This window comes from Bos indicus x Bos taurus, chromosome 3 (genome assembly GCF_003369695.1).
Source record: "Bos indicus x Bos taurus breed Angus x Brahman F1 hybrid chromosome 3, Bos_hybrid_MaternalHap_v2.0, whole genome shotgun sequence".
NCBI classification, from domain to species: domain Eukaryota; kingdom Metazoa; phylum Chordata; class Mammalia; order Artiodactyla; family Bovidae; genus Bos; species Bos indicus x Bos taurus.
In genome coordinates, this window is record NC_040078.1 from 33,379,486 (window position 1) to 33,394,688 (window position 15,203).

Below are 15,203 nucleotides of genomic sequence, written 5' to 3' on the forward strand. Positions count from 1 at the left end.
TGCTTCTTAGGGGTGGAGCCCATCTCCTGTTCATCTTTGTGTAAGCAGTGCCTGGCACACAGGAGAGAAGGGAAAAGTGATGGAGGATAAGAAAGAGACAGACAGAGTCTGACCTGTGTCCTGGAGGTGAGCTGAGCAGGAATGACCAGATCAGGGGCTATGAAGTGCCAGCCCTTTTGTGCTAAGATCCAGTCTTCTAGGACAAGAAGATCCTTAGAATTTAAATTTCTACTTTATAAAACAAGGCTATTTCCAAGCTGGCTTCCTTTCATTCTCTTTTCTCCCTCTCTCTTTCTAAAGTGATTTTTTTCCTTTTTGATCTAGGTCAGTCATTACCAGGCTTCCCTGGTGGCCCAGCAGTAAAGAATCTGCCTGCCAACTCAGGAGACTCGGGTTTGATTCCTGGGTTGGGAAGATCACCTGGAGGAGGAAATAGCAACCCACTCCAGTATTCTTGCCTGGAGAGCCCTATGGACAGAGGAGCCTGAAGGGCTACAGTCCATGGGGTCGCAAAGAGATGGACAAGATTTAGCAACTGAACAACAGTCATTACTAAAGTTTTTACAAAAAGGTCAGGGCCATGTGTGAGACCTAAACACACATCATCATTAGGATTTTCACCATTCCCTAAGCCTAAAACTAAGATGTGGATAAATTCCTAGGCCACCATCAGGGCCAAATCTCAAAAAGGGAGGCAGCCACCTAAGGAAGGACACCATCATCCCAAACTACCAACAGAGCTGGCTCCATGGTGTGTGGGATTTCTCGGAGGAGGTATAGAGAAACTGTCTGCCAATGCAGGAGACACAAGAGGTGCGGGTTCGATCCCTGGGTCGGGAAGATGCCCTGGAGGAGGAAATGGCAACCCACTCCAGTATTCTTGCCTGGAGAATCCCATGGACAGAGGAGCACAGCAGGCTGCAGTCTATCGAGTCGCAAAGAGTCAGACGTGACCGAGCATGCATACACATGGGCTAGGACTGTCTTACATGCAAGGACTTTGGATAGAAACAAAAACTGGTTTGTGTTTGTTTGTATATTAAGATTGTACCTAGTTGCTGTTCTTGTTCCATTTTTAAAACTATGAGACATTGATTGTGTAATGTACAAACGTGGAAAGGATAGTGTCATGAACCCCCATGTACCTATCGCCCAGCTTCAGCATATTATCAACACATGGCCACTCTCGCTTCCTCTGTATCCCAACTCTCTCTCCTCCCCCTCCCACCTCTAGACTCCTCTGAAGTACAGTAATGGATCCAAATCTGACATTAATAAGCCCCCAGGACAGCAGCCGAGAGAGCCAAAGCCTGGCCCTTGGTGAGTGGTTCCTGGGCACCCCTGCTTCCAGCCTGCAGCATGGATGGGCACCCTTACCCGTGGAAATGACCAGAAGCCCAGTGCTCATCTGGGCATAAGCAGGCACCTTCACCATCGAGTGCCTGTGTTCCTTAAAGGTGCTCTCTCAGGATTTTCGGGATCATGGTGCCTGATTTCAACAAGGTCCTGATGATACTGTTCAGAGGATGAGCCCACAGCCAGACCTCAGAAAGCCCAGAGTCTTTTCCAGACGTCAGGATGTGACTGCAAGAGGAGAGGTGGGAAATGGGCTTTCCTCACTGAAGTCGAGGCTCGAACCTGCTTCTGGGTGCCCTCCCTGGCACAGAGCAGCAGCTTCCTGCCATTTGCTAGGCATACAGCTGAGTCACTTGCTGACGCAGGGAGCAAGGTGTTCCACGGCTTTTGACTCAGCGGCATGAAGATGCTTTTTGAATCAACAAGAAGCTGATGAGCCCTCGCCTGGACTGGTGCAAAAAAGAAGCGCGTGCCCTTGCTTCAGCACAGATGGGCCCATAGACACCAGATGGCACAGAGGCACCAGGTTCCCGCTGCCCAAGAACAGTGTCACCTTCACGATGGATGAGAAGAAATACTAGCTAACGCTCACCACACCGTCTCTGCACCCCAGGACAGTCCTACATGCTCTCCTGGTGGTGCTGTGAGCAAACTGCCATGGGTCCCCCTATCTTGCAGCTGAGGAAAATGAGGCCCCAAGGGGACAAGAAACTAGTCTTCCCATGACTGACTGATAAGCTGGGCTTGGAACTAGACCGTCCAACTCCAGAGCCTACCCCTGGGATCAAGGCTGCCTTACCATCCTGCTCAGAAGCCTGACTCTGATTGTGGGGATCACAAAGTTCCTCCACGAACTGCTATGCCTGGGCCTTTGCAGGGAACCCACTTCTCTTCTCTAGGGGTTACCATACACCTTTGACCCTGAGGCCCATCCTCATCAGGCAGAACCATTCACTCGTCTCATCCAGAGGCCACAAAGCGGATGCCCAAAGCTCCTGCCTGGTTCAGGTTGTGCTGGGCTACAGCCCTGAAAAAGTGTGGCTTCTATCACGACTGATTAATAGTAAAGGGGTTATGTGGCTTGAAACTGAAAAGGCACAAAAAGGTATTCACCCCTGTATTCCAGACACTCAATTCGTCTTCCCAAGATGTAACCATGGTACCAGTATCTTGCCTACCCTTCCAGTGATATTTCATATGTATATCAATGATGTATATTGAGTTGGCCAAAAAGTTCATTCAGGGCTTTTTGGTAAAGATGTTATGGAAAAAACCAAATGAACTTTTGTCCAACTACTAAGGGGCTTCCCTGGTGGGTCAGCAGTAAAGAATCCACCTGTAATGCAGGAGACTCAGGTTCAATCCCTGGGTTGGGAAGATCCCCTGGAGAAGGAAATGGCAACCCACTATAGTATTCTTGCCTGGAGAATCCCATGGACAGAGGAGCTTGACAAGTTACAGTCCCAAAGTATCAGACACAACTTAACGACTACACTACCACCACCATAAATATTATACACACATACATCACACACACATCACACATCACACACACACACACACACACACATCACACACACACACATCACACACACAATCACACACAGACACACATCACATCACACACACACGCACAACACACACACACATCACACACACACACACATCACACACGCATCACACACACACATCACACACACACCACACACACACACCACACACATGCATATTTATTGTTTTTCTCCTCATATTTTCCCTACTGTCCACTGGAGATATCACCCCAAATTTCAACACTCTCCCATCCTACAAAGTTGGGAATCCACAGGGTTCCAGGGCTCCTGACAAGCTTCCCCCTCTACCCCTGCCCGCTCATACCCTCATCTCCACAGTCAGACTGAGAGACCACCAGGCCAGGTCCTTGGTCCCAGGGCCCAGTTTAGCTCGGCTGCTGCAAGATGCCCATGACTCCTGGGTCATTCTTCACAAGGACTTCAACCCCAGGATGGCCAGGTCTGTCCCCTGCTCTGACTAGAGCCTCCATGCCCCTCTCCAACTGCCTGCACCCTACCACTGGGCTCTGTCATCAGCACAATCCCCCACTGCTGCAAACCATCTCTGGATGTTCTCTTTACCTTCTTGCTGTGACTCAGCAGCTCACCATCCTGGCTGCACAGTAGAATCATCCGGGGAGCTCTGACAATCTGCTTCCATCTGGACCCCACCCCCAGCGATCCTGATCAACGAGTCTGCTTGCTGGATTCTGGTTAGTCAGGGTGGGCCTGAGCACTGGTAGCTTTTCCTGGTTCTTGCAGCTCCCAGGGGAGCCTGATATGCAGGGAAGGGCTGAGCAAATGACCGTAAAGCCGAGGTGGCCCCGGCAGCCTCTCGGGTGAAGGCTGTTTTCTTGCACATTTGGGACCACTAGGCCTGGGTGGACAGGGTGCTGCCTGGTCTCCAGTCCACTCGCTCACCTTCCCCTGTGCACTGCCTCGCCTCCCAGCACTACTGCTGCCGTCATCTGAGTGATGAGAATCGTCATCTGAGTGAGTTCCGTATCTCCATCAACGTCCCCTCCAACAATCTGCCTCTGGGTCCCTTTTCCTTCTCCCTTCTGAGACAGGAGGGAAGGGGGCAGGGCACAACCATTAAAAGAATGCCAGAGCTGTTGAGGATACGACAAAAGCTGGTTAGAGCCAGTTAGGCCCAAGATGGCAGGAGATTCCACTTTCAGTGGACCCTGAACCTCCTTATATGCCCACTGTAATATATTAGCTTCATGACAGATACACACAGACACCAGGACAGTTCCCAGATAGCACAAAAGACCAAAAAGTGGGTGATGGCCTAATTTCTGGAAATCCCCACCCTCTTCCCCAAAACAGTTGCCTATGAGATTACCCAGCCCAGAAAAACTAACCACCCTATATGTGGGGGCCACTTGAACTTTCCTTGGAAGGAAAGTTATGAGCAACCTAGATAGCATATTCAAAAGCAGAGACATTATTTGTCAACAAAGGTCCGTCTAGTCAAGGCTATGGTTTTTCCTGTGGTCATGTATGGATGTGAGAGTTGGACTGTGAAGAAAGCTGAGCACCGAAGAATTGATGCTTTTGAACTGTAGTGTTGGAGAAGACTCTTGAGAGTCCCTTGGACTGCAAGGAGATCCAGCCAGTCCATTCTGAAGGAGATCAGCCCTGAGATTTCTTTGGAAGGAATGATGCTAAAGCTGAAACTTCAGTACTTTGGCCACCTCATGCGATGAGTTGACTCATTGGAAAAGACCCTGATGCTGGGAGGGATTGGGGGCAGGAGGAGAAGGGGACGACAGAGGATGAGATGGCTGGATGGCATCACTGACTCGATGGACGTGAGTCTGAGTGAACTCCGGGAGTTGGTGATGGACAGGGAGGCCTGGCGTGCTGCAATTCATGGGGTCGCAAAGAGTCGGAAACGACTGACTGACTGAACTGAACTGAACTGAACTTTCCATTCCCTGGGACTCCTCTTGCCTGCTGAGACAGACTGCATTCTACCTTTGTGTACCTTAATAAACCTGCTTTCACTTATTCATTCATGGCTCATTCTTGAATTCTTCCTGAGGGAAGCCAAGAACCCTTACTTGGTAGCCCATCAGAAGGACTCATGAGATCTAGAACCTAACCATCCTCTGGCACCCCATTTTCCTGCAACCTTCCCCACTCTTCTCCTTGCCCCCACTTCTACAGTCACACCATGGCCTTTGTCATGACTAGTAGCTGTGCTCCAAGTAAACCTTAATTTTAAAGATCCCATCTTCCAAAACACCCAACTTTCTAGCTCACCTCTAGTATCTAGACTCTACAACATTCTTCAGCCTTGCTGGGAACTCCAGCCCTTTGGCCTTCCTCCATTTCACCGCCCCTCACCCTGTTTGGATCCTAACTTCCCTTCATCACCGACTTAGTCAATATCCATCCTTTTCATACTCCTTCCTCACACTCTCATCTGCCCAGCAATCTCTCCATTGTCACCTTGATAAGCTCCTGACCCGGGTGATGTCCAGCCTCCCTCTCCTCTGGGCTGTCCCCAAGCAGCAGTGCTGGACACAATGTAAATCTTGGGCCCTGACACATGGGACCTCGGACTGATTATTTACCTCTCTGTGCTTCAGACTCCCCAGCTGCAAAATGGGAAGAATAATAATACTTTGGGACCTTGCTAGCAGTCCAGTGGTTAAAACTCTGCACTGCCAGTGCCGGGGGAGTGGGGCTGATGTCTGGTCAGGGAACTCAGATCTCACATTCTGTGTCGCGAGGCAAAAAGATTTTTTTAAAAATCTTTTTAACAATAACACTTCTAGAATCATTATGAATTTAAATGAGTTAATATACATAAGACGCCTCACATAGTAAATACTGTCTGCTGGAAAACATGATTGGTTTAACTGCGTCACTGTAGGAGCAGCCTGCCTTCAGAGCTGGTAAAGTGTGAATAGCTGTCCACCGTGGAACTGGAACCACACTTGCCGTCTTCACCGCGGCGCTCGACCCTTAACCTCCATTGTCCCCCACCCACCCTGCGTGAACACACTCCCCATCTCGTGTGCAATTACGTCACACTCATCCCTCCTTAGGCCTCCAACCCCATGCCCCCCCACCATCTCTACTGTCAGCTGATGACCTTGCTGCCCACTTCACATCGAAAAATGACCCAATGAGAAGAGAGTTCCCACAGTGAGAAGCTTCTGGCCAGCGCTTCTCAGCTGACAGCATTGTGCCATAGGCTGGCCAGCCCGTCGCTCCTGCTTCCGGGGGACAATGTCTGCTCTGAGCTAAGACCAACCCCTCCGCCCGGGCGCTGTGTCCCATCTCTCCTGCTTATTCAAGGACTTCGTTCCCTCCTCTCCCATAGCATCAATCCCCCCCCTTTTTTTTTATTTTCAAAAAAGTGTGCAATACAATGGTTTTTAGTGTATCACAGGGCTGTACAACCATTCCCACAACCAATTTTAGAATATCGTCACTCCGAAAAGAAAGCCCATATTCATTAACCACTGCTCCCCACTTCCCCCCCAACCTCTCAGAAGCCCAGTCCTAAGTGACCACTTGTCTGTTTTCAGTCTCTACAGAGTCCCCTATTCTGGACATCTTATACAAACAGATTCACATAATAAGCGGTCTTTTGTGACTGGCTTCTTTTCCTCAGCATAACGTCTTCAAGGATGAAATCATCCATGTGTGGCACGTACTTCACTCCTTTGTATGGCCAGCCAATATTCCACTGTATGACTACACTACCTTTTATTTTTCCATTCATCAGTTGATGGACATTTGGGGGGTGTCTACTTCTGGCTATTATGAATAATGCTGCTAGGAACACTTGTGCACAAGGTTTTGAACATATGTTTTCAGTTCTCTTGGATATGTGCCTAGGAGTGGAATTGCTGGGTCACATGCTAACTCTGTCTAACCTTCTGAGGAACTGCCAGACTGTTTTCCAAAGCGGCTACACTATTTTACATTCCCACTAGTAATATATGAGGGGTTATTTTTATCATCAGAATTCATAACATTCTGAAATAACACCTTTGATCTCACAGTTCTCTTCTGGTTACCACTGCATTTTCCATTCCTCTGCTCCCCTCACAGCAAAACTCCTGAAAATAAGTGGTCTTTGTTACTTGTCTCCAGTTCCTCCCCTCCTATTTTCCCTTGAACCCACTGCTCTTGTCAAAGCACCAGTGATCCTGCTGCGGCCAAACGCCTTGGCCCTTTCTCAGTCCCCATCATCTGACCTTTCAGCAGCTTCGGACTTGACCCTCCTTCTTAAAGCACTTTCTCCACTTGGATGGAATTCTCTCCACTTCTCTCTATCTCCCTCTCTTCTCCACCTCCCTCAATGACTATCTCTCCCCCAACCTCTACAAGCTGGGACCCCACTGTTCAGTGTTCAGTCCTTTTCTCTATGTTGACTCTCCAAGTGACTATAACCAGTCACAACTTTAAACTCCCAAATGTATACTTCCGCCATGTTCCAAAAGTACTCTCAGAGTTCCCCATCAAACCGTCTCTCCCCACCACCTTCCCCCATGTCTATGAATGTCAACCCCATCCTCCTAGTTGGTCAGGCAAAAGGCTTTGCCGTTGTCCTCGTCATCCCTCTCTCTCACACGTCACATCCAATCCAGCAGCAAATACTGACAACTCTACTTTCTAAATATATCCTCAATCTGACTACTTCTCATCACTTCCATTGATGTCACCTGGGCTCCGTCCATAGTCACCTCCCACCTGGATGAATTCTAGCACCTGGATGGAGCCTTCTAGCAGGTCTTCCTATTTTACCCTTGCCGCCTCAGACATCTATGGCAACCAGAGTGACTTTGGGAAGATGGAAGTCAGATCATGTCACTACTCCGCTCAGAACTTTCCAATAGGCCCCACGACACCCTGAGTAAACAGCAGAGTCCTCACCTGGCCTGGCTCCTCATTGCCCCCTTGACCGCAGGTCCTCTCTCTCTCCCCTCCCACTCCAGCCACAACAGCCTCCTTGAGAATGCCAGACTTGTCCAATCTCAAGGGCTTTTCATTTATTGTTTTATTTTGGAATGGAACGTGCTCCTTCCAAATATCCACACGCTCTGCTCCCTCACCTCCATCAGGTCTTCACTCAAATGTCACTTTCTCCGGGAGGCCTTCCTTGAGCACACTAGCTATGCAGCCCTCTCCCCAGTGCTCTGAATCTTTCTTTCTCTGCTTTTTCTTTTCCTCCTTAGCAACATCATCCAACAACTCCTTTATCTTATATTAGCCGTCTCCCTTCACTAAAATATAAGTTCCTTCAGGGCCAGAAAATTTATCTGCTTTGTTCACTGCTGGATTCCGGGATCCACAACAGTGCCCAGAACATAACAGGAATTCAGTGAACAGTTGTAATTTTGATAAACATTCCCTGGAGGTTTTGGTGGTTAGATAATCTATTCTGATCCATTGTATATTGGGCAGCTCACATCATTTAATGTATGGTACCCCATACTGACTTGGGTTTTTAACTGGATGGAGAGAAGCAGCCCAAAGAGTTCAAGAAGTTCATTAGCCACTAATATGAGGGACTCCCATCAAAGGTGCTAGTGGGTTATCAAGGTGTCCTGGCCACACTGCATTCATCACACCCAGTAACAGCTTGAAAACATGGACTGAAAGTCCAGGGCCTCTAGCTTGGGTTATTTCTCATGTTGGAAGACTGAATAGGAGGGGGCATCTTCCTGATTATTCAGTACACCATGGAGGGCCTATGCTCTGTTAAGGTTGATTCTGAGATGCCCTGGCCAGAAATCTTGGACTCTCCCACCACTGTCAAATGGCATAACCCCTGGTGATGTCATTTACACTGTGGTCGATCTGAATGGAGCAGTTCACAGGCAGGGCGCCCGTGTACAGCCACCCTGGCACTCTATAGCACTCTACTAGAGCATGGACTTGAAATGCCTCCCGGTTCCCCATATCTCACCAGGCCCATGCTGAAACAGTCCCAGATGTGCAACAGCAGTTTGCCATGTACAGAGAGACATTTGTGTCTGAGCATGGGTCCACACTTTTTGCAGATGGTTGGAAAGTTTTGTAATAAATAGGAACTTCACTCCAGCTATCACCACTGAGCCTCACTTGCCTAAAACAAATGATGGCACAGACTTTGAAGGAGATTCTTGATCCTTTGACCTCTGAGGCCCTCAAGCCTCCCCTTCCCTACTCAATTCATTCCTCCAGGGTCAAAGGTAGGAGCTTCCTGCTCAAGGTCTCAAGATGCACCCCCCCCCAACCCCCAGGTTCTGTGCATACTTGAAACTCACAAGAGCTAGATGGAGCAGGTCCCACACCTGCTGGTTCTTGACCTGGTTCCTCTAGAGCCTTTCAGATTTGATTTCTTTAAGCTTCACTTCATGAAGACTCTGGTCCTCTGCAAATGCTAAAGTGGGACCACACTGTTCTCTGAATATCCAAGAAAAGGTGTGGGAAAGGAGCCCTCCTATTATTCAAAGTGCACATCAACTTTTTGCATCCATCTGATTGGCAAAAATCAGATGTACACTGCAATTGACAAAAATTGGAGTGTAACAAACGTGGAGCAAGTGGGACTCCCATCAACAACTGGTGGGAGTGATAATAGATGCAACCACTTTGGACAGCGATTTAGCCAACATCTAGTAAAACTGAAGACATGCATACCCTCTGAGACATCAATTCTATTGCAAAACATATACACCCTAGAGAAACATGTACTCATGAACACCTGTGTCATATATTTATTAGCATTAGTAGCAATGGTGAGAATTGAAAACAACTTAAATGACCATCAACTAGAGGATGAATAAGTAAATTCATCCTCTAGCTTGACCATCAACTGGTCATGTAATGAATAAATTCATTACAGTGGAATACAATAGTCATAAAAATGGATGCACTAGAGTTACATGTATCAATATAGCTAAAATCTCAAAAAAGAGTATTTAGCAAAAATAAAAGCAAGCTGCAGAAGATTGCATATAATGCATTTTACATAAAAATTTAAAGTATGCACATATGTTATATTGTTTAAGGATACACATATATATAGTACAAAAATTTTAAAGTGTATTAGTAGAATAAACCCCAAATTCAAGATAGTGGTTATTTTAGGGAAAGGGAAGTGAATGGGAAGAGAATGGATACTTGCTATTGTTGCTGCATGGTTGCTAAGTTGTGTCTGACACTTTTGCAGTCCCATGGACAGCTGCCCACCAGGGGGCTTCCCAGGCAAGAATACTGGAGTGGGTTGCTATTTCCTTCTCCAGGGGCACTTTTATGGCATCTGTAATATTTTGTTTCTTAAGAATGTTTATTATATTATTATATGTGTGTTTATATGTCTGAGATGTTTCACTTAAAAAGATGTTTTAAAGAGTGGTAAATCAGTGAATCAGAAGGGAACAGTATTGTGTGTGTTGGGCCTGGTAGCTAATCTTATGAATCGGTTCCACTGGCTTCTAGAGTTAAGTCCCAGGCTCTCCTAACGCCACCCAGGGGCCTATTAGACCTGTGTGAATCTCCACGTTTATGATCATCTCTAGAGTATATAATTTTCTCATAAAATTCAACAAAGTATAACGGAAAGTCTCAAATGAACACAGTAGACTGATCACGTTTCTAGAAATACAGTTGAATTCATTCATAAAAACCACTGACTTTCTTCTCATGGCTGTTTTACCCCAAAGAACCCAGGTTTGCATTTTTCTCTTCTTTGTCAGACATCACATGTTCACAACAACATACCCGAGCCAGGTGGCTCCAGAGTCACACTAATGCCTCAGGAGATTCCTAAGTGCTTCATAGAGCAGACCTCTGTGCTCGTTCACACAGAAATCCCAAATGTTACATCCAAGAATGCCGAGGGCCAATCACCCCTGTCTGATGAATGTGGAAGGGTGTGTGTCCTGCGCCTTGTCACCCACCCCTAAACGTCAGCTGTTTGTAGCTGCAAAGCAGGGGAACTGGGAGGGAATGGGGCTTTCAAACTCCACTAGATCTGGATTCTTCTCTCTGTGTCATTTGTATGGAGCTTCTGTGTAATCATTAATGTGTGTGTGTGTTTACTCAAACATATGTGTGAGACAGCACTATTAAGGGACAAGGTCAAGGTACAGGACTGGACAAGGTCCAGTCTGCAGGCACAGGGCCAGAACCCTGCCAGGCCAGACTGAAGCTTCACCAGGCCCCTGATATTGCTACTGATCAGCTGGCATTTGGAACTGAACTTTCTAGCCTGCCCACTAGGGTGAACTTCTTGCCTAGGGTTACCTTGAAGGGCATGCCAAAGTGCATTTGAAATTCTCTTATTCCTCAGTGAACTGGTGCATGCCAGCTGTGCCTAGTGGTCTGAAGAGCAACAGAGAGACAGGGCCACCTGGTGGGCAGAGACCATGCTTAGGAAATTGGGCGTCCACTTTCAGGACATTTATGCCCCTGAGGCAGCCCTGGGAGCCATGCACCATGATCCTGCTCTTCCCTCACTGGGCTCTTGGGAGGATTAAATGAGAGCGACGTGGCTGGCTTCAGTAAGGGTAAAATCATGATTCACGTAGTCATTTACCTTTAATAAAATAGTAACCCCATTCCCCTGATTTGGGTACAAGTTGGGGTTCCCAGGGAGCTTTCTTCTCTTGGGCATCTTCTTGGTTCCTACTGTCACAGATTCACTCAATGAACCCCCACCCCCACCCCCACAGCCTGGCCAAAGCTGACTTTCCACTATGGCCTTAAGCACGTCCAGTGCCTTTCCACACTTGCACATATAGTTCTGCTGAAATCTATCTGCACCCCGAGGCTGTTTCAGATGTCACTCCCCCCTGAAGCTTCGGATTTCACCCACACTGATGTGCTGTCTCTCTCCTTGGAACCCTGCGTGCAGAGCCTGTGCTCCCGTCCCTGGTGCCTCCGTCCAGCAACCAACACAGAGCCCGCCACGCAGCAGGCCCTCAGCGAGTGTTAAACTGCATGAAACAGATGAGGCCCAGCAGAGCTGTCCATGTTCCCCAGGAGCCTGTGACCCTTACCTTGGGAGTGAACATGTGTAGGATGCCGTCGATGGCCCCCCGCAGCAGCAGCCCCCGGACCAGGAAGCAGGCCAGCACCACGTAGGGGAAGAGGGAGCTGAAGTACATCACCTGCAGAGAGAACAAGAACCCACTGTGGGGCACAGCCCCTCCTGCAGCTGCCACCCCCCTCGCTGCTCCAGCTGGGGTGCACGAGCTGCCTCTGATGGCAGTAGAAAGCAGAGCCCCAGGCCCCCCCGGGCATGCTGCCAAACCCACCACACGTCTGGCACTGAGCCACGGCAGAAGCAGGCACACAGACAGGCTGGAGTCAGTGTGGCTGTGCCTGAGGCTTGTTTTCTCCTTTCAAGGGTTGCTGGGGCTGGGCCCGCAGCCTCCCCACCCCCAAAGGCTGCCACTGGGGTGAGGAACCCTTTGCTCTTCCCTCTTCATTTTTTTAATGTCTTCATGTCCCTGACTCCAGGGGACTCCCTAAGGATCTCCCCTGTCCTTGGAGCTCCTTTGACAGAAAGCATCCAGGAGGGTCCAGGCACGGCTCCCAAACAAAAGCATCAGAAGAAGGTCCTGCCTCTTGTGATTATAAAGTTTATGTTATTTTCTAGCACATGCATTTCTTGAACATTTCTATATCCCCATGTGCCTGGCACAGAGCCACCCACAAAGGAGACGCTTACAAAAAGTTTACTGGGCTGAAACAAACCAAGAGGGCTTTTGGGGGAGGATGGTGTAAAGGTTAAAAGCACACATGTCCAGAGTTAGACCACCTGAGCTCTGATCCCAGCTCTACCATTTTCCAACCATGTGACCTTGAGCTATTTATTTAACCTCAGGGTGCCTCCATTTCTTCATCTGTAAAATGGGTATAATGATTCTGAAGGTTGTTGTGGTCCAAATGCGCTCATAAATGTGGCAGTGTGTGATGAGTGACATGAAGTGCTAGCTACTAGTCTGGCCTTTGGAGAGAGAAGAGGCGGTGGCTGAGATCACACTACCTTTCCAGGGCTTAGTTTCCCTGCTCATCAAATCCACCAAAGAACCTGGAGCCTCAGACAGACAAACAAGGTTCTAGTTTGAGCCCTGGGGCTGTTTGACCACGGGTGAGATTTTTTTCCCTTTTCCAAGCCTCAGTTTCCTCATTTGTAAAATGGGTAGATTGAGCTATAGGATTTCTAACATCTTTTCCAGCCCTGGCAGTCCATGAATATTGATACATGACAAAGAAGAAAGGGTCCTTATTTGAAGGGAAAATGACCTGCTGGGAGAAACTGTGTGGGGTTATGCTGGTCTGCATCCTCAGAGGCTCTCAAAGTCCCCTTCACTCAGAGCACCCACCTATTCACAGAGCCCGTTAGTTACATATACAGTGAACTGTTGGTTTTCACCAAAAATTGTTGAGCGGGCTCTTCTAGGATTTTTGCTAGGGAAGCTGAGGGGCAAGGGTCTAGCCAAACATTCTAGTTCAATATTCCTGTTTTTTTTTTCCTTAAAGTTTGCAGAGCAGCCCTGAGTTATCCGAGCATGGAGGCAGCTGGGGTCACGGCAATGATCTTCCACAAACCCACCCTGGTGGGCTGTCCACAGGGACCAATACCACAGCAGTGACACCCCCATCTCGGACCTTTCACGGGTGACCCAGCGTTCTCCGCCCCTGCCATTCACACTTTTTTGCAGCACCCTCTCCCCGAGTAAGTGTGGGTGTCCCGGCCCCCTGGCCACTCACCTTCCCCGAGGACTGGATGCCCTTGACGACAGCCATGCCCACGATGCTCCAGGCCACGAGGAGGCACAGAGTCATCTTCCAGTTGAGGCCCCCGCTCTCCGAGATGGAGTTGGAGATGTCCAAGGCCTCTCGGTACCAGAAGTAGGTAGTGGCTGAGCTCTTCTCACACTCTGCCTCCACCACTGAAATGGCAGCAGCGGCCACAGGGGCCTGTGAGACCACCTCCCCGGCTGGACCCCAATCCAGGGCAGCTGAGCACGGTAACAGGAAGGGACTGTATTGTTCTGGGTTAGCCAGGGTCTGGCAGATCCTGGGAGGCTTTAGGACACACTGATCTAACTAAATTCCCGCTCATGCCATCCCCCTGCCCATGTCCATCAATGGAAAGCAGGAAGGATTAGGCAGAACTGGCCTCAAGTTCCTTGGGAAAGGTCCTGACCTAGGAGCCAGACACCTACGTTCTCATCCTAGATCCTTAGCGAAATCAGTGGTGTGACCATGGAAAAGTTGTTTCTGAGCCTCAGTTTACCCATTTATGAGGTGGCATAAATCACCCAGCCCTTTATAGGACTGGCATGTGAATATAGATTGTTTCCAGACAGAATAGTGCTAGAGTAACACAGGGCAGTTAATAATAACGAAACAAAACTCACAATTTCCAGAGTTACTCCTACACTCACTATTTCATTCAACCCCTATAAGAACTCTGTGGGACAGGCTGGCAAGAGATCATCATAAGGGGACATGAGGGGACTTCCATGGTGGTCTAATGGTTAAGACTCCATGCTTCCAATGTAGGAGGAAAGGGTTCAATCCCTGAATGGGGAAACAGAGCCCACATGCTGCACGGTCAAAAGAAAAAGAAGGTGGGAGAGATGAGGATCAGAGAGAGTAGGTGGCTTATCCAAGGTGGCACAGCAAGTCAATGAAATCCCAAAATCTGCAGGGAAGGAATGGAGACTCAGATGTAGAAAATGGATTTGTGGACACAGTGGGGGAAGGAGAGAGTGGGATGAAGGGAGAAAGTAGCATCAACAGCCTAAGCCTCCTCTCTTAGGCTCTGTGGATTCCTTCCTAGGACAGAGCTAGCTGGAATCCCCAGGTGGGTTCCTTAGAAGAACCATACTTGCCTGCCACGGTCCCATTTCTGGAGACAGGGCACTCACTCCAGGGCAGTGGGTACTGGAACGACTTGAAGAAGTAGAAGATGCTCCACCCGATGATCACATTATAGTACAGCCCCACAAAGAGGCAGACCTGCAGACGGGGTTCCAGGGGGGTCACAGAGGCTGCAGGCGGCTCCGCCCCATCCCCTCCTCCATGAAGGAGGGAGAGGAGAGATGGGACGGTGGCAGCAGAGGGCCTGCTCCTAATGCTCCACTCATCTGCTATTTGGGGAATCCACAAAGGAATGCTTCAGATATTAAAATTCTCTCCTTTAAGCAATGAAGTCTTAAACTGTTAATCCTTTCCAGTTCGACATTCCTCTAAGATGCCTGAAGCACTTCCCCATCATTTCCTGATGACTCAGGATTATAATTCCAGAACGGCCCTATGGGG

General features: G+C 48.7%; 1 protein-coding gene across 2 annotated transcripts in view; it reads right to left on the reverse strand.

Annotated features, from left to right (window-relative positions):
* The window catches only part of SLC6A17 (solute carrier family 6 member 17), a 55,548-nt gene that overhangs the window by 16,961 nt on the left and 23,384 nt on the right, over positions 1–15,203 (reverse strand). For both annotated transcript variants that reach the window (XM_027536240.1, XM_027536242.1), the window contains exons 4-6: positions 14,774–14,900; positions 13,644–13,825; positions 11,924–12,034 (exon numbers count right to left, since the gene is read on the reverse strand). In XM_027536240.1, the coding sequence (XP_027392041.1) occupies positions 11,924–12,034; positions 13,644–13,825; positions 14,774–14,900 (420 nt within the window). The remainder of the gene's footprint in view (positions 1–11,923; positions 12,035–13,643; positions 13,826–14,773; positions 14,901–15,203) is intronic.